This window comes from Medicago truncatula, chromosome 4 (genome assembly GCF_003473485.1).
Source record: "Medicago truncatula cultivar Jemalong A17 chromosome 4, MtrunA17r5.0-ANR, whole genome shotgun sequence".
Classification (NCBI taxonomy): domain Eukaryota; kingdom Viridiplantae; phylum Streptophyta; class Magnoliopsida; order Fabales; family Fabaceae; genus Medicago; species Medicago truncatula.
Window position 1 is genome coordinate 45,321,035 of NC_053045.1, and position 20,251 is coordinate 45,341,285.

At 32.0% G+C, this 20,251-nt stretch overlaps 2 protein-coding genes across 2 annotated transcripts; both read right to left on the reverse strand.

The window, feature by feature from the left end:
• Positions 1–20: 20 nt before the first annotated feature.
• On the reverse strand, positions 21–8,961 carry LOC25493265 (outer envelope protein 64, mitochondrial). The gene is made up of 13 exons (XM_013601728.3): positions 8,593–8,961; positions 7,463–7,615; positions 7,249–7,373; positions 6,368–6,493; positions 5,901–6,083; positions 5,599–5,740; positions 3,983–4,151; positions 3,521–3,655; positions 3,227–3,427; positions 1,433–1,560; positions 1,293–1,344; positions 857–926; positions 21–542 (listed from the first exon to the last, which is right to left on the reverse strand). Exons 1-13 carry the CDS (start codon positions 8,838–8,840, stop codon positions 460–462), a joined length of 1,815 nt encoding a protein of 604 aa, XP_013457182.1. The 5' UTR covers positions 8,841–8,961; the 3' UTR covers positions 21–459.
• Positions 8,962–13,801: 4,840 nt separating this feature from the next.
• On the reverse strand, positions 13,802–18,827 carry LOC25493266 (probable protein phosphatase 2C 9). The gene is made up of 6 exons (XM_024782284.2): positions 18,534–18,827; positions 18,246–18,339; positions 15,980–16,210; positions 15,402–15,678; positions 14,658–14,812; positions 13,802–14,301 (listed from the first exon to the last, which is right to left on the reverse strand). The coding sequence occupies exons 2-6, from the start codon at positions 18,276–18,278 to the stop codon at positions 14,161–14,163; spliced, it is 837 nt and encodes a 278-aa protein (XP_024638052.1). The 5' UTR covers positions 18,279–18,339; positions 18,534–18,827; the 3' UTR covers positions 13,802–14,160.
• Positions 18,828–20,251: the final 1,424 nt, after the last annotated feature.

Here is a 20,251-nt window from a genome sequence, read left to right on the forward strand (position 1 = left end):
CTGAAATAATCTTCACAAACTAAACGATAATCGATTCTAAATTTCAAGCATGCTCTCAAGCCAACAGTAGAATTAGAAAATGATACAAATATTCCAATTCTAGAAAAATGTTCTCTACTGTAACAAATTCTTATTCTTACTATATGATTTAAAGCAAATATGACGGGACTTGCGCTTTAAAATGTACAGAGGCTACTAGGCCAATCTTATATATGCAGGTGCAAAATTATTGGCAAAATCCAATAGGGTTGAATAATATTTCAGACAAGATATATGCACAAAATGAGTACAATGCTGCCGCGCCTCATCAACAGAGGTTTATCTCTTCTTTCCTTTCAAAATACCTTTATTCTGAAGGTGTAGTCAGTGTAAGGAAAGAACCAAAATCATATATTAATATTTCCACATCCACAGCTATTGATTTTCACTTGGAGGGAGGGAGGGAGAGAAAAAGCACACTCAACTCGTCAATTTTCTGACCCGTTGCTCAGCAAGACTAGCATACTTGTTCTGCGGTTCAAGAACAAGAGCATGCTTAAAATCTGCAGAACATAAGAAAAAGGATCATTCAGGGTGATTTGAAGTGCAACGTTAAAAAATAATTGTAAGAAAATGAACTGCATATGAGAAGACAAGTGATATAGCAACTAAAAGACACAACAACGAGCTTCCCTATGCTAAGGAATTTTCCAGTGTCTCAGAAATGAAAGTAAATGAGATATATATATATATATATATATATATATATATATATCCTAGTTTTGGAAATATACCACTAAAAACAGAAAGTGATGTATTTGCAGGAACGTAAAAAAGATATTTAAGCTTGTACATTTGCGTAAAACTTATGGCTCACCTTCAAGAGCCTCCTTATACCGAAGTAGTGATTCTCTAGCAGTTCCACGTCTCAGATATGCCTTCACATTCTGCATGGAAATTACGCACTATTCTCAGTACAGCAGATTAGTGTTATAGAAAGTTATACAAATTCGGCCGGTATCATAATTTAAAGAATCCCAACCAAATAAAGGAATCTTTGGAATTAAACATCATCAAATTGATCATTATCAAGGTGCACAAACAATAATCAGCTCCTATCAGGTAAAAGGGTGCAGCCAGCACTTTGTGTTATTTTGAGGTTGGGAGGGGCGTACTGTAACATCTCAGAACATGAGGAAGACCCCATTCGTAGAACAGTTGGTTATTAGAGTGTAAAAAATGAAAATTAGACAACAAATATTAGAATAGAAAATAAATGGTCCATAGCCACTGTCATATTCCCATCTTCTCACCTTCTTATCAAGCAATATTGCCTTACTGCAGTCTTCTTCCGCTAGCTGAAAGCTGCATAAGTTAGCAGGTAAGAACAACAATCACAGGAAAATGGTTTAAGTGTGAGAATACTTGTTGACAGACAGGAAAAACCGCATACCATCCTAGCTTTAAGCAAGCAGCTGCTCGGTTGCAGTAGTAAGTTGCATTCGTCCCATTCAATTCAATAGCCCCCGTGTAGTGAGTGACTGCCTTATCCCATTGCTGTTCTTTAAATGCCGCATTTCCCTGCAAAAAAAAAAATCTTTTAGTAGCTTAAATAAAATTATCCAAACCCGATTTATAGCATACAAATCACACTAGATCAAGAACTAAAAACTAAAGGATGCCCGGACAGTTTCATGAATAACTACTATAGATTTCCATAAATAATAGATGACTGTATAATTGCATAGTCACCCACCAGCCATAATTTTGAATTGGGTAAAAAGAGAGAGAGACTGACATTTATGTTAAGGGGATAAATCCAAGTGTACTTTGAGTGGGCAACAACAAAGGTTAGGAAATTTAGAAGTCCGCTTGAAGACTCAATGGGGGCTGGTCCACATAGATCATTAACAGGGAATTGAAATGGTTCATTCGAAATAGTAGAAGAAATACATGGAACACAATGGGCTTCTCTCAAGAAAGTAGCATCAATTTTATTAGGTAATAAGCTGAGAAAATGGAAGTGGCCGTCAAGTACGAATTTCAGAAGAGAGCTAAATTCAAGGAAAAGTCATAGGGCCAAGATCAACAATAAGCTATCCATACAGAATCAGGGCAAGTGGGAGAAATCAAGAAAAATGTGTGGTGGGAACTTAAGAGTAACTTCAATCTTACTAAAATTTACCTTTCTGAACTTCGCGAAGAATGGAGCTGTGCCCCTGTATCTATAAATGTGCAGGTACAGGAGCGATTGGTAATTCATTACATGTTACAACTAACTAAAACAAACAAAATATAACTAACTATGACACAAAGCCTAAGCAAAGGTATTCTGTGCAACAGGCTGCATAGTATGACCCAGGCAACAACACAAGCCAGAAGCTAAACAGAGGATCATGTGAGCACAATACAGTAGCATATCAGAATACTATCTTTTTATATAAATTATTTTAAATTAGTTTTAAAGAATGTATAACACTGAGGCATTACAAGAGCCCATGAGCTCAAGGTCAACTTTGCCATTAAAATAACCTAATATTTAAGTTTAAATTCAATACAATTGAATCTGCATTAAGCCCAAGCTAAGCTAGCGAGCTTTTACTAAGGCAAGCTTACAGTTTTTGTAGGTTCAGTGCATTTTCCAATCATACTTTGCAGTAAAAAGATTTAAGGTGATACTAATCCAAGTCCCCATTTAATAACAACTTAGAATTAATTGATATTTGCATCTCATCATGAGGGGAAAAGATTTACAATTGAAACTCTTAAGGCATTGTTTGGGAGTTAGAGGGGAAAGGAGGAAAGGGCTTTGGGGGGAGAGAAGGGAAGGGGTGGTGAGTTTCTCACCCTTTCATGGGAGAAGAAATTTAAAGGAGAGGAGGAGGAGGAGAATCTTTAAGATTGACATATTTTTGTTTTGAGAGTATTATAAACGAGGGAAATGATTTGGAGAATTTGCCTAAACCCTCTCGCAATACGTTTTGAATTCCACCAAATAGGAGAGTGTTATTTTCCTGGAGAAAAATAAACCCCCCATGCACGGTGGAGCGCGGTCATCATTTTCACTTCCCGTTCCACACTCCTTTCCCCCAAAGCCCACCCTTTCATTTCCCTCCTAACTCCAAACCAAAGCCTAAAACACCCCATCAAGCAGAATCCAACTTCACATCATGGCTTTACAAGCTAACTGAACTGACAAGCTAATAAGAAATAATATCCTGCAGAAAAATGATTATAGAAAACTAACCTTCTCCTTTAAAAGTTCAGAAGGTTCGGTATTTCCATTGATGTTTGGTAATGGCATGGAATTGAAGCCAGAGCTAGCCTGCTCTTGAAGATTTGTATACATATCCAAGATAGTATCTAGAAGAAATTTGTCACCTCCATGGTTTGAGATGAATGAAACAGAAATACAACAACCATCATGATATCCTAAAGGAATCGTAACCTAGAAATAATGTAAGAGCAAAACACAAGTCCATAAAATTTTTAGAGCAATAAATAAAAAAATTGACTCTAGAGCTAAAGGATATCAAATTACCTGACAACAACCAGACATAGTAGCAATGCTGGATAATGCAAAACTTCTATCATGGAACTCAGAGCAAAAACCTTTCTTTGCATTAAGCTTTAGTGGACTGTCTGCTACAGAGGGAATAACTAGTATTCCACCATCCTGTTGGACAATCAAAACAAGGAGATAGTAGGGTAGCATTGATACATAAGAGTAGACTTGCCTAAATTATTTTGGCCACTTCCCTATGAGAATCAAAGATCTAGGTTATCTTGCAATATGAATATATCTACTTTTCAATACATATATATGTGGATTGAAATACCGTACTAAGACGATCCAAAAGTTATCAAAGAAAATATTGTCATACTGGACTACAGGCTTGTCTATTTTTCTGTTTTCTTCTAATCTAACTTATAACAACTTAATAAGGGTTCCTTACCATAAAAAGAAATTGTACAAGAAAAGATGGTACAAACAGACAAGTACCTTTAACAGACTTTGAAATGCAGCATGCATCTCATGCCTGACTTTATACAAGGCTTTTATATTATCATGTGTAGTAGTAATGGCTTCATAAACATGTTTAGGCACATCACGGCTTAACCTGCGTTTGACTGATTTAACCCATTCTTCATAATTGGATTTAAATTCATATCTGAACAGATGAAACACATTTGTCACATAAAGCAAGGATGCAATATATTCTATCAAAAGTAAATAAATAACTACATAATCAAGAAATTATTACACACTGCATAGCATGTTGTGAAGTAGATAGAATTATCTGTTAATTGCAAAACACATTTCCTGTCCTAAAAATCTTTCAAATTTTAAGAAAAATATTCCCGGCACAGGCATCCCCAGTGATATATGGGATTCACATATACTAAATGATACTGGGAATAAAGAAAAGAAAGTTTAGGCCACTGGAAACAAAGTAGTGATTGAAATTAAATCTTTTTTTTGAAAATTAGGTGTTCTTCTGACAGATTTTTACAACTTGTCATTGAATATTTTTGTTGAGATCCCACATTCAGTAATTGATTAGAGATATCCTAAAAATAGCCCTTACAAGGCTTTAAACAGTCCTCAACCCTTTAGCTAATTTTTGGGGTTGACTTAGGCTGGTCCACATTCTAAGATGGTATCAGGGTCTATTCTAGGTTTGTTAAACGGCCACCTGCATTTCTCCAAGCTCCAGATCTCCAAACATGGACATAAAAAGGTGTGTTGAGATCCCACGTTGTTTAGAGATAGGGATAAAATAGACCTTGTGGTTGTTATAACATATAAGTCTTTGGCTGGTCCTCACCCCATGAGCTATTTTTGTAGTTGAGTTAGGCCTAGCACATATTCTATGATTCAAGGATGGAATTTTCTTAAATAAAGCGCTGTTGACAATGATAAGAGAGTTATACGCAATTTACATGCCTTGTTTTTGGTAGATTTTGTGAACAACAAGTTGGATAAGAACGAATATATTAACTAAACTTTCCAACAATTTATAAATTAAAGAAAAAATTGATCCATAACAAGTACTCGTTCACTCAGCAAGTGAGGTGGGGGGGAGGGATATATTTAAAAAATAAATAAAGGAGTAACAACATACATACCAACTACAGCAACTGAACAAGTACTTTCTAATTATCAGAACACCTATTGTAAGCACTTGTGTGAGCTTCAGTTATCCAGTATAATGGAGTGAGACTCTCTGAACATTAATATAGAAATGAATTTAGCTTTGCCTTGTAATTACAGTCAGTCAGTTGCTTATTTTTCATAGCTAGTGATCGCTGTTATTAAACATATTGTCGCTTTATGCTTATCCAGTATAAATTGCCTTTTGTGTTCAGCTTATAACTTTTCTTTGGAGTTTGGAGTGTCCTGATTACCGAGATTCATTTTTCCTCTTTAAATGGGTCAAACCTTTCCTAGACCTAATCATGTCAGGACTTTAATTGCATCAGGTTGCCCCCTTTTTCTTCTTTTTTGAGAACTGTCCAATACTTAATTCTTTACTCATGCACCCTCTTTCATCCTTACTACCTTGTCATTTTTTTCTATTATGAAAATTATATCAACATAAGGATCAAATAGAATACCTTTGTATTGAAAGCATAACCGAAGAGAGGGTTTTCAATATAGATGTTCCATTTTGTTGGTGTGCTGATTGCTCATGAAGCCTTAGACTGGGCACCTTTTTAACAATATACTCACAAAGATCCATATGCTTTGGAGACTGATCTGCAAAACCAAAATGACCAAAACACTTAATAATTACACAAAATTCCTTTTGTTTGGTAATTTTAGAGATCAACTTTTGTCTTAAAGAAAACCTGCATTATAACAATCAATTTCAAATCTCCAGGAAAACAAATTGGTTTTCAGAGACCGAGAAACTTACATCCAGACATATTCTCGATAGCTTTACCAATGACATATATTATCTTTTGTGTAGCATCTTTGGATGATTGAAAGAGATCATCAGCAAATATGATACACCTTGACTTTTTGGTATCCACTGAATTCAATTGAAGTAAAGCAAGTCCAACACGATGTAGGACAGATGGGTCGCGGGCAAACCATCCTGCAATGCAATTATGCAATTAAGTAATCAGCAGTCTGAAAAAAATATTAAACATTTATTCAAAAAATGTTAGAAATATTTTGAGTCCCATTCACCTCACTATGTATAATTTCTTATTAACTTCATCAGTTTTTTCAACTAGTCAATGTTTTAACACGTGTATCTCATTGCTCTATTCACATTCTTAAAGCAGATCACGAGGATACTGCGGAACTTAAGATTTGAAACATAAATTATGACCAATCATAATCATAGCAAAAACAGCACAAAACTATGCATCTTACCAATGGTCTCTAAGCTTTGTGCATTTGGAAGAACTCCAATGGTAGATATAGCCCCGTGGGATGGTCTAAAACCAAAAATACCACAAAGTGATGCTGGAATTCTCACACATCCTGTAGTATCAGTACCTACAAAGACACAATAATCAAATAGTTATTGAGGCCACAACATGGTATAATTGTAAGTGTCCATTAATCATGAATTAAAAAAAGAAATAGGATTATGCATGGTAATCTATGCTGCAATTATGAATCAAAGAGATCACAATAACAGACTAAGACCTGGGATCATGAAACTATTACTGCCCTTATATTGTATGGATAACAACAAAAACTGAAAACATCTCTTTAAAACACTGTCAATATGTCATTTCCCTCACTACCACAAGGTGTAACATTACTAACTAAATTCAAACTTCAAATATATGAGCTCCAGACATTTGAAATATTGTTAGATATAACTATCATTACCAAATTAGCATGCATTCCGGATTATATAACTTCGATTCAACAAACAGAAATGCAGTCCAGATGAAATATTTTTGAGCTGGAAGGGACTACTTTTATTCAATAGAACAAGCTAACAGGAACAGATTGATAATCGATTTTTAATTCAAAGAAATACAGCCAAAAAGCTTTTCCAGGAATGTAGTTTAGTAGAATACCAGTCATAAAACAAAATCATATCAGAATCGCCAAAATGAATATAAGTACTAAATAAATCAGTAAATGACCAAAATATGAGAGGTTTCAATAGCTAATAATGAATGTGATAGATCCATAAATGACCAAAATATTAAGAATGTAATAAATAAACCAGTAAACCTTATAATTTGCATTTCAAGCAATTAGAGGTAGAAATTATAGGTGCCACGTAAACCCACCAATGGCGAAATCAACAAGTCCCGCAGCAACTGCTACTGCTGAACCACTAGAAGACCCTCCCGGGACACATGATGGCATCTGAGGATTAATTGGAGTTCCATAATACTTGTTCTCACCAGAAAATCTGAGATAATAATGCATTAAGTAAATCACATCTGAACAATTGTTTAAGAAAACTATACAGAACTAAGGAATTTCAAAAGTATTCCTCACCCAAAAGAGAATTCATCCATAACAGTCTTGCCAACACAAGTAGCCCCATTGAAGAGCAGAGCGGTCACCACCATCGCAGTCTTCTCCGCCTCCTCGTGCGTTCTCTTCCACAAAGGATTTCCAAACCCCGTCACATAGCCCTTCACGTCAAATCTGAAAAACCCCAACAACAGAAACCTCATCACACCCAGATAAAAATGTCACATACTAAACTTTGATTCAGCAAATTTAAAAATCTGAAAATCTGCAAATTTTCTCTTTAACCCCAACAAACACAACATAAAAAAAAAAATTAAAAAAACTAACTCTTTGATTCGGCAAATACTATGAATGAACCAATGCTTAAAAAACATAACAGGAAGAACAATAAAAATGTCCAAAAACTAAAACTTCCTTTATGGCAAATCAAATGCTGTAATATACAAATACATCACAAAATATCAGCAAATTTTGTATAGAATCCCAAGAAACAAAAAAAAAAAAACAAAAAATGAACTTTTTAACTCAACAAATTTAAAAAATAGACCAATACTTAAAAAACATTAACAACAACAATGATATCCAAAAACTAACATTTTTTTATGGCAAAATACAAATGCATCACAAAAATATCAGCAAACTTTCTGGACAACCCCAAGAAATATAAAACATAAAAAGAATTAACTTTTGACTCAAAAATTCTAAAAATGAATCAACGCTTACAAGAATTAACAACAACAATTATGTCTAAAAACTAACACATCTTTCATGAGAATTAAATATTGTAACATACAAATGCATCACAAATTATCAACAAATTTTGCATACAGCCCCAAGAACATAAAACAAAAAAAAACTTTTTGACCCAATAAAACTAAAAACTAACCAATGCTTAAAAAACATTAACAACAACAATGGTAAATCAATGCTGTATCACAAAATATCGGCAAATTTTCTATACAACCCCGTCAAAGAAAAAAGTCTAAAAAATTAATCTTTTTTACTCAAATTGAACCAAAAACTTCAAACAAAAAATCAGCAAATTTTCTAAGCAACCCCATTAAAGAAAATGTATAAAAAAAATCAAGCTTTTCTACTCAAATAAGCTTAAAAAACTAATCATTCTGGATTTTCTTGTTTGAGGAACGAACATGTCACTTATGGCAAAAGTGAGAGAAGAAAGAAGTTGCTTGGCGGCAGGAGGAGGAGACTGAGGAAAGGGAAGAAGCTCAAAGCGTTCAATAAAAGCACCAAAATCAGGTTTAGGAGCGTTGCGGCAGCGTCTTCTACGGCGAGTCTCCGAGAGAACAACGATCCCGCCGGCGAGTCCAATACCGACGATTAACCAGAGTTTGGGATTGGAAGTGTGATCTTTGATCAGCTTCAGTGATTGAGACATGGTAATTGATCGATCAAAGAAAATGTGTGAAATTGAAAATAATTTGGGTTTTGGAAGAAATATGAAGAATGGGTTTTGGAAGGGTTTTACTTTTCAAGAAGAATTGAGAATATTTAGGTTCGTGACGGCCTCAATTGTTTCTGTCATTAAAAAAAAAAAAAAAAAAAAAAATTATCCCGTAAAATATTTTTTTAGATTTTATCCTTGTAAAATAAAGATTCTTCAGACTTGCCCCCTAATTCCTATGACTCATCAGAATCTCTTATATGGCGCTTATGTGGAAATTTTTTATTTTTCATTATTTTTTTGGATGCCACGCGTAAAAAACATATTACATGTCATTTATAATTAAAAAAAAATTGATTTCTGAAAATTATTTTTTAAAAATTAAAAAAAAATCAGAAAAAATTTAGATTATATTTTCTCATATAATAAAAAATTCTAGGACTTAATTTTCAAAATAAAAAAACAAAAATTGGAAAATATATTTCGAAAACTATAAAAATAAGTTCAATTTTTTTCTTAAATAAAAAAAGTTTGGTTTACTTTTTCTAAAAAAAATAAGAAAAAAGAAAAGTTTATATTTTTATAAAAAATAATTTTATTTTTGTAACAAAAATTAAATATTCTGGTAAAATAAATATATTTTTTTGAAATAAAACTTTTATTTTTTCTAAAAAAATACAATTCTGGAAAATAAATAAGTTTTTATATAAAAAAATATATTATTTTTGTAATAAAATGTAATTTAAAAAAAGAAAAATTCTGGAAAAAAATTACTTTGAAAAAGTTTTTAGACATTTTATTCCAGAATTTTTATATTGAAATATTTTTTTTTTAAAAAAGTTCTGGTAAAAAATTATTTTGAAATTTTTTTTAGACATTTTTATTTTTAAATGAAATCTGAACTTTTTTTTAATTTCAAATCTGATTTTCTAATTTACGAAATATATTTTCTAATTTTTTTTTTTATTTTGAAAATTAAGTTCCAAATTTTTTATTTTCTGAGAAAAAAATCTGAACTTTTTATTTTGAAAATTAATTTTCAGATTTTTAAATTATTTTTAATTTTTGTGCTTTTTTTAATTAAATATGATGTGTTAAATGAATTATACATTTGACCAATGAAAAAAATAATAAAAAATAAAAAGAAATATCAACATCAGCGCCACGTAAGAGATTCTGCTGAGTTATAGGGGTCTGAGGGCAATCCTGAATAATCTTTATTTTACAAGGATGGAATCTAAAAAAAAAAATTACAGGGGACAAAATTAAAAGTGCTCTATATTAGAGAAGGTAAAATACTATTAATCCAAAAAAAAACTCATAATTTATTTTTCTCACGCCACTCTTTTTGTTATTTATCTATCTCATATTTTATTTTTTAATTAGATTAGATTATGTTCTTGTTGCCCAAGTAAAGTTTAACACAAGCCTGTTTTGGTAAAAAAAAATTGTGCGAAACTAAATATAATTAATAACGGGTTCTTTTCTTGTATATTGATAATAAAGGGTTATTTTCACCAAAGAACAAAGTTATTTTATTGTAAGCTTAACTCAGTTGGTATTAACAATGCATAATATGTGTAAGGTTCGGAGTTCGATCTCCGACCACTAAAAAAATCATTTTACAAAATGAACTAATGGATATAAATTTGACAAAGATAAAACATATGTGTACTTTAAAATTCAATTTATAATTGTTTTAGTTTATTTTTGTCTAATCGACATTGATAATTTCAATTGTAAAAACAAAGAAATTTTGAATGTTTATTTTGAATGACAATATCAATACTTTATAACTAGAATACTCATATATTTGTCGGTGTTGATCTTGTTTATCTTTGTGATAAGGTTACATGTGTCATGTTAAATTATTTGTCGATGAGTGTTATATACAGGAACGGATCCATCGTATGGCTAAATGTGGCTATAGATACACCAGATTATTAGCCAATTTTTTCTTCATATACTAGACTCTTTTTTTTTACTTTTTTTCTTCATATACTAGACTTAAATAATGAATTATATGCAATATATGTTGTATGTTTTTCATGTAATCTTACTCTGGCTAACGGTAGAAAGTGTTTCAAGTGTCAGCGCGTCTTGAGTTCAACTCTCCTGACACATTGGTAAAAAGAATACGCCTAAGCTATTTTTGCTGTTGTACTTAATGTGTCACAAGTTTGCTTTGTTAATAAATAAATAGTTTCTTAGATATTTTAGTCACACTTATATCAAAAGTTTAGGTCTGCCCCTGGTTATATATACTTTATTTCTAACACTCTCTCTAATACTCACTCTTTTATTGGATAAAAATCATGTGGGTACTATATTTTGAAAATGGATCCGACATAAAGTAGTGAGTCTCACTTGTGTTTCATCCAATAAAAAAGTGAGTGTTAGAGATAGTGTTATAAAAAAGTGTTCCTAATATTTATCTTCCTTTAATTGAATTAGGAAAGGAATTAATATTATTATAATTATTAATTAGAGTAAATTACACTCTCCTCCCCTCAAAGATGCTTGAATTACACTCCCCTCCATTCTTATGTTAAAATATGCAGTTTCCTCCCCTCTTATTCAAAACATATTAGAAAATATTTCACTCCCCTCTCCTGAGAGAAGCTTGAATTACATTCCTCTCCCCTCTTATGTTAAAATCTACGCTTTAGTCCCTCAATATTTTTTTTATTTCTAATAATCTACCACACTTCCAAGAAAAATAGCATTGCGGATTCATTTTAATATAATCGAAATTTGAATATATATCTTTCTCTGTTTTTCATTCACAATTTCATTAACATATAGTTTTACCTATTATAAAATATGAAGCAATCCAAAATAAAATTAAAATATGTGAAAAAATACTAAAGTTGATCAAATATGGTTATTTAAAGGTGAATTTTATACTCTAAATTATAAAATTAATAACAAAATATTTAAATTTAACTGTCATTGACATTTAGGTTATAAAGAAACCAATTTTTATTTTTTAAATGGTGATTCAAAATTAATATATTATAAAAATATTTATCTATGTTAAAATAGATTAAAGTGTAGTTCATATTTATTTATTAAAGGAGGGGGTTGTAATTCAAGCATCTTATAAAGAAGGGGAGTATAAATTTGAGTAAATTACACTCTCCTCCCTCAAAGATGCTTAAATTACACTCCCCTCCCCTCTTATGTTAAAATATACACTCCCCACCCCTCTTATTCAAAACATATTAGAAAATATTTCACTCCCCTCCCTTGAGAGAAGCTTGAATTACATTCTCCTCCCCTCTTAAGTTAAAATCTACGCTTTAGTCCCTCAATATTTTTTTTTATTTCTAATAATCTAGCAAAAAAATTATCTAGCACACTTCAAAGAAAAATAGCATTGCGGGTTTATTTTAATATAATCAAATTTTGAATACATATCTTTCTCTATTTTTTATTCACAATTTCATTAACATATAGTTTTAATCCCTATTATAAAATATGAAACAACCCAAAATAAAATTAAAATATGTGAAAAATTACTAAAGTCGATTATGTATGGTTATTTAAAAGCGAATTTTGTACTCTAAATAATAAAACTAATTACAAATTATTTAAATTTAACTGTCATTGACATTTAGATTATAAAGAAACGAATTTATATTTTTTAAATGGTGATTCAAAATTAATATATATTATAAAAATATTTATTTATGTTAAAATAGATTAAAGTATAGTCCATATTTAATTATTAAGGGAGGGTGTTGTAATTCAAGCATCTTATAGGGGAGGGGAGTATAAATTTTACTTTCAAGGGAGGTGAGTGTATATTTTAACATAAGAGGGGAGGGGAATGTAATTCAAGCATCTTTGAATGGAGTGGAGTATAATTTACTCTATTAATTATTAATACATGATTGACACCTATATTTTTGTTTGGTTTACATTTTGACTCATATATTTATGTGTATTTTTTTTTTTTTACCAATTAGGTCCAACTGCAATGTGTCATGTATTGATACATCAAGAATATCTAGAAGACTATCTATTAAAATAGTATAAATTGTGCATATCAAGAATGGTTTATGTTAAAAATAAAATTTTATATAAGGGGGTGTTTCTTTCATCATGATTGTAAATTTATTCTGGGAATGTGATATTGGGAATCCTTGGTTCCCATATTTGTTTTAAATTTTCATAAATTATTCCGAGGTACATTTTATTCCTAGGAATAAAATTCACACATGACTTTTTCACACTTTATTCCCATGTTAAAGTATGGAAATCTTTTATTCCCATGGGAATAAGAGGTAACCACTAATAACTTCCCACTACCATACTATTTTAACTCTTTTATTTTTTTTTTAAATTATAAATTAAATATATTTAAAAATATTTATGAGAAACTAACTTAATTACCAAACACTTTGATAAGATTCCTAGGAATAATGTTCCAGGGAATGTTGTTATTCCCAGAATTGTAAATGTAATCCGGAAAACAAACACACATATTGGAATTGCAACTTAAAAAATAAAACATTAGTCTTATACATCAGATGCAACTTGATAGTGACAAACGAGTTCTCTTCAACTTTAAACACTCATTTGCATTTGCAAATTGTGATCTTATAATTAGGAAGTAAGAAACCAATGACTACGTTCTATTGACTAACAAGGCGTCATATATTCATATTCAATCTCCATTCCAGTCAACGATAAAGATAATTCGAAAACTATAGGTTTGGACGTTTGGTGTGAGTGAGGAAGACCGAGAGTAAGAAAATTCAAACCAAAAGAAAAAAGAAAAAGGAAGAGATATAACAAGTTCACATCCCCAGGTGGCGAATGCCTTATAAATAGGCTTCCTCTTGATTTCATAAGCATGCCCGGCGAAGGGGGCTGGGGGTAAACAAAATGAGTACAAATGATTTCATGTCTCAAGCAATTACCATACTCACCTGAATTGCAACCGGAGATTAATCTAGTATATAATCACACACACTCGATCGGTTTTAAAATAAATCCCATGTTCAATAATGTATGAACTGTAGCCATCCTTCATCACACTGCTCCATGACATCAACCATATTACAAAGAAAAATATGATGTATGAATCTATATCACAACCAAGAAATCAATAAATTCTAAATGTCACACCACCTAAACTCAAGAATTTCAATTTATATTTTTATACATATGAAAGGAAGGAGGCAAATGCTATTTTGAAGAGAAACTCCAAATAACGAGCAGAGTATGGTATTGCATCCTTCTATGGGAAATCCTATATATATACCCTGAAAATTTAGAGTATGTATATGTATGTATGTTCCCTTTTTCATCCCTTGAAACGAACTACAACGCAGGAAATATCATCCTTACTGTCTCTGTTCAATGCCTCAGTAGCTAGTTGTTTAGCTGCCTTTTGTGGATCCTTTATCTTTTTTGCAATATCAACGGCTTCTTGATTCGCCATTACCTGGAGGAATAAATGAAATTTCAAGTACAAGATCGTTCTTAATCAAAGGTATGGAGATTGAAAATTCTTAAAAGATGGATTAAACCTATTCTGGTTGATTCTATATTTCGTGGAAATATTAGGGATGAAAATGGAATGAAATCCTACATGATGCAGTGCCAATAGCACATTTGTCCAAACACATAGTGCCACTCTTAGAATTTGGATTTTGGAATGAAATTAGTCGTGTGGATAGTTGTTGAAATGTCGGAAAAAAAAAGTGGTTGAGACAAAAATAAAACCTACTTAAAGGGATGAGTCCATTTTTAGCTTTATGAAATAATAATAGGCAAAAAGAGATGAGATCAATCACAAACCTTCCATAGACCATCGCTAGCAAGTATCAAAAACTCAGTATCTTGGTTAACATCAGCATACTGAATGTCAGGATCGGATCTCAGGTGTGTTTTGAGGTTTTTGTCTCCAAATGCTCGAGAAACTGCAAGCTGCCCGTTCACTCTAGCAACATCTCCTGATATAACCCACATGAAGAAATTATTACAAAATCAAAAACAACAATAACCAAGTCTTACCTCACCAAATGAGGTCGACTTCATGGATCAAACTAATCCATAAAATTCGTGACAAAATTGAAAACACTAAAACAAAAAAGAATCACGGTGGGGGTTGTGTAAACAATTGGCATCCATGTAATACTTTTTTTTTTTATCAAGATCCTTGTAATACTCAGAAACACTGGGCGATTAACCTTCTATGCAAATATGGTTTGTATCAATCTAACTCTGAAATATGACTACCGAATCATTAGGGTATATCCAACATATTTTGGGAAAAAAAAAGGCGAGGACAAGAAACCTACTTTTATTTCACAAGGACTGCAACTTATTTTACTACTACTAAACTCAAAACAATGTCAAAACCTATCCTTCTCCCTCTCTTTGTCGCAGACATATCATCTATTTTTTTCCCGCACTATAATTGTCCAATGCAAAGAGATCACGCAATACCATAAATGAATGAAACGTTATGGAGCAGTAAGATGAATCGGCGTTGAACATGTAAAACCAACACAACATAGATCTCAGGGTTAATTGGAAAACCTGGCATGTTTGAGACAAAGCCGCCTCTGTTCTCAATGCTGCCACGTTCCGTATTAGGTTCATGATCGGTAGACATTTGTACCGCTACCCCTCCCCTTGATAGAACTGCTCGGGAATCTCCAACATTGGCGACCCATAGTTTCTGATTATTTATGAGAATTGCAGTCACGGCAGTTGATCCTCCTCGCCCCAAATCAGGACTGTGAGTAAGAATTGCCTGATCTGTCGACTCATAAGCTTTAGAAATGGACATGAATGGATCGTTCCAGAAGTCGTCCTATATAAAATCACAACCATAAATAGTTAACAAAAATAGTTACAAAGGTTCAACAAGTATTATGTCCCTTTCCAAAAATAAAAAACAAGTAAATTAAGTCAATTTTACAATATCCATTCTTGCAAAGTTCGCAAGAACGTTATGATACTTTTTGCCAAAAGTATGGGAATTTGAGAACAGAAAGAAAATTGTCGTACCACAGACAACATAAAATAGAAAGGAAGAAAAGCCCTTTTCCGAAGAAATCAAATGTGAGGCAATAACCAATACATAATATCTTTAGTTTGTTTCAACAACTCACTTCCTTCAAGATATTAGAAAAGAGATGCTTTTGCAAATATGACGGTACACTGTCTCCCAGGTGTCCATCGTATATAGCAAAAAGTCCTAGCTCTTGTCCTTTGAAATGGACAATTTTTGCTACGTGATAGTCCTCCATTGGATGGTTGGCTTTCCCTTTAACAAGGCTGAAGCCATATTTGACCGGCGACTGACTGCTCTTGCCTTTGCCAGAGTTGCATGAAGAACGCCCCTAAACACACAAAAAAAATCAAGTTCAATAATAGAAGAGATTATAAGATATGTTAAACCAAGCCACATTTCAACAATATATAATAAAGGAAAGAAACATTTTACATCTGTACACGTAGGAAACCAACCCACAGTTAATAATGAAATGGAGAAGTACACTTCCTACTCAAAAAACTCATATTTTCATCTTAATAAGCCGCAAATTTAATAAGACCAGAGAAATAGTAATAACTCCATCATCATCATCCCATAACCAGTATATTGCCTATCAGCACAAACAACCACGATAAAAGAAACCGAATGGAAATTTCGTAAAATTTTGGCGTAGAGCTAGGACCTAACTCATCCCCACAAAACTGCACAGTAAGTTGAGGACTAATCAAGCCTAATAAACATTGCCTGGGTCAAATCTCTAGTTAAAGTGTGGGAGACTGGAGTCCAAACACACACCTCATACCTCTATTGGAATCAAAATGATCTATATACCTCCGACCTCCGTGACATCTGGGACTAAACATCAAGAGCATGACAAAAGTGGGTGAAATAACAGAGATCCTATCCCAATAACAGGTTTAGGATAGACTCCGATACCATCTTAAAATTAGGCTTAGGGTATAATTTAACCTCAAAAAATTGGCTTAAGGTGAGGACTACTCAAGCCTTACAAGGACTAACTAGGCCACAGCTCTAATTGATGAGATTCTAAGCACCCCTACCTCAAACTCGGTACTGTGGACAATCAGTGATAGTTACACCATCACAGGTTCTAATGGGTCTGAAACTCCTATTGTTTGATAATGTTCATATCCATTAGTTAATTTCCTCGTGTTAAACTTGTTTGGATCTTATTCCAGCATTTGAGTGTTGTATTCTTGCTTGTGTCTTGATTTCTGTCTGTTTTCCCTGAATTAGCTCATTCCTATTTTCCTTTATCTGCTCCTGTCTGTTTGGTTCATGACTGAGTGTCTCTCTAAGTGTTATGCCTATTTGATTGATGTTCCTAAATTGGTTTCTATATTTTTGTCTTTATTAGGCTGTTTATCTCAATTTAGCTCTACTCCTGTTACAAAAAAGCATGAATTGAGACAGGTAAGATGGTATGGGCTGAAAGTAAATATTTGGTGTAATCCTGTAGTAGCAGAAAAGTCCTTCATGAAGACACCATTCTCTATAACTAAACATTAGTACAAGATAAAGCATGCTCGTGAACTATTCACACTTCAAGCTTAAAGAATTCTTGCATAATCTTACAAGCTTGCTTGGGCTTGAGCTTTTAGAAGAACTTGTGCTGACAACCACAAATACACACAAAAACAAATCTATACTTCCAATTTCAATTTCTAATAAAGTAAACAACTCAGTTGGAGAGAAAAGAGACATCGAAGGAGTTATAACTAGTAGTTTCAGAGTTCAAACACTGAAAACTAATATAACAACTAATTTACTAGCATGTGCAATCAGTGTTGTCAAATAGGATAAATTGGCCGTATAGCATAGTAGAATTTGAACAAACCACCATTGTTATACTATTTAGTACAAAGTATCGTCAAATAGCGACTATTTTGGCACTATAGCCTTGTAGCATATCAGAATTTAAAAAAAAAAAACACTATTTTCTGCAATTGACAGCACTTTTTGTAGAGAAGACTCAATTTGGTCGCTCGCTCACAAATTTCTCACCGACCAACTTAGTCCCCAACAAAAACTAATACCCAAACAGTTCTAGTCTTTGACATTTTCATACCCAGGACAAATTAGTACCTAGTAAAAATATGTCAGAGACTAGTTTGGGTATTATTTTTTGTACTTGAGAAAATTGTGAAGGACCAAATTGGATCATTCACTCAAAAAAAATTGAGAAACTCTTGAGTCCAACAAGAGACTATTTACGATATAATAACAAACCAGGTCAACCAAGTACCTCCTTGTGAAATCCAAAGGAAAACTCTAAAATTATATGCATGGAGATTGATCATTACAAATACAAATACAAAAAAGAAATATTACAAAATTGGGTAGAAGAATTTGTTCCTCACCTGACTGGAGCTGAAGCAACAAAGACTATCCATGTATTCCAACTCCCACCTCAAATTTTCTGTATATAATACAGCATCCAACTCTTCTGCTAACCTTCAACAAAAAAAAAAAAAAAAAATCACGTCAACGAAAGACCATAACTTTACAGAAAGAAAAAAAAAACTCCAATAACAGTGAATTATCAGCACAAAAACAAAATCATTAAAAAAAACAATTTTTATCATCCAGAACAACACCCCATAAAAAAAAAATAAAACAGAAATTTTTGTAATCCGAAAATTCCTTACCTATTAAAAATGAAAACTTTGATCAGAAGAAAGATCTGGGTTGTGTGTGATTGTAAAGAGAAACAGAACAAGGGTGTTTAAATTTGATTGATGATAATATTAATAACCGTTCTTGTTATGTTATGTTATGTGTGTAAGAAAAGAAGAGAAAGTCTTGTGATGAAGTCGTTTTGCTAAGAAATGGAACTAGGTTGCCCTTATTGACTTTTCAGTTTCAGTTTCCCGTGTCGTGAGTTGTTGTTTATTGCTTAGTAATGCTGACCTGACACTGTTTCTTTTGTTTCTTTCATTATTGTTACAGCTGTTTTTGTTTTCATACTTTGTTCATTCTTTTCCTCATTTCTATTGCATTTCTGTTTGTGTTTCTCACCTTTTTCCTGCCCGTGTGGAGGTACTGTGGGGTCCACTCATAGGGTCGGCAAATTTTCTTCACCCCCTCTCTCAGTCTAAACAACAAGTACAAAAAGTTTTTTACTCTTTTTTTTTTTTTTTTTACACTAGATCTTTTAGGTATTTTATAAGGTAAAAGGGAATCATTTTTATTTTTGGTTCATATTTGGAGGAAATGTATATTTATTTTATCGACATAGAATTGATTTGGACATGTTTGATTTCTCTGGGTTAGAATTGATTTTATCATATGAAGTTAGAAATTGCATTTTTAAAATTGATTTTTAAGTTTAAATTTATTGTTTAACTCACGCTTACATGGATCTAATGACAAAACATCACATTTGAGATTAGGGATGTTCGAATGCAGTTTGATTTAGTTTTGAGGTTAAAAGTCATCTGAACTGCAAGATAAAAAAAAATATACGCTTTGGTTTGGTTAGGTTGGTGTGATTTTTTTTTAGACAATAAATCTACAACCCTCTTTCTCTTTTATTTAAATAAATAATTTTTCACATGTTTTCAACCATCTTTTGTTGGTTTTGTGATTTCGTCATATAACATGACTTTGTTTATTTTGATTTACCGTCTTTGTGAGATGTGTTTTTTATTTTCCATCTTAGTGTAGTGTTTATTTGATTCATGTTGAAATATTAGCTTTGATTAAATGCAGATTAAGTCAATGACTTTTGCATTGTCAATGTTGTATATCCAAAAGTATTTCAATGGCTTGAATATAGTCATATTTGTAGGCATGTGTATTTTGTTGTTTTACGTTATTAACATGGATGTTGTGAATTCGTTCACAGATTCATCAGTTTTATTTTTAGCAATTTTGAATTTGTATTGTATCGATATACTCTATCAATTTAAAAGAAAGAATATCGTTTATTTTTGTAAAAAAATTATAATTTATCTATTGAAAATACGAACTATAACAAATGTGACTAAAATTTTTGAGGTTGAGCTTAATTTGCAACTTTTATGATTTTATTTAATTTTGATAAATTAATATTTGCAATTATGCAGCGAATATATCTCGTTTAGGACAATGATAAAGGAATTTACAAATAAAAATTTTATCTTAAAATTATAAGATGTTACTTTTAATTAAGTAATAATTGCACAACTTTTCAATAAAAACTTACTCCCTCCGTTTCTAATTATAAACAAAATGTATCTTTTAGGTTCATTCAACTAATGATGTATGTGGTTCATATAAACCACAATTCATATGAATCACGTACATCATTAGTTGAATGAATCTAAAAAGTCAATTTTACTTATAATTAATTACGAATGAAGTAATAGTTTTGAATGTTTAACCA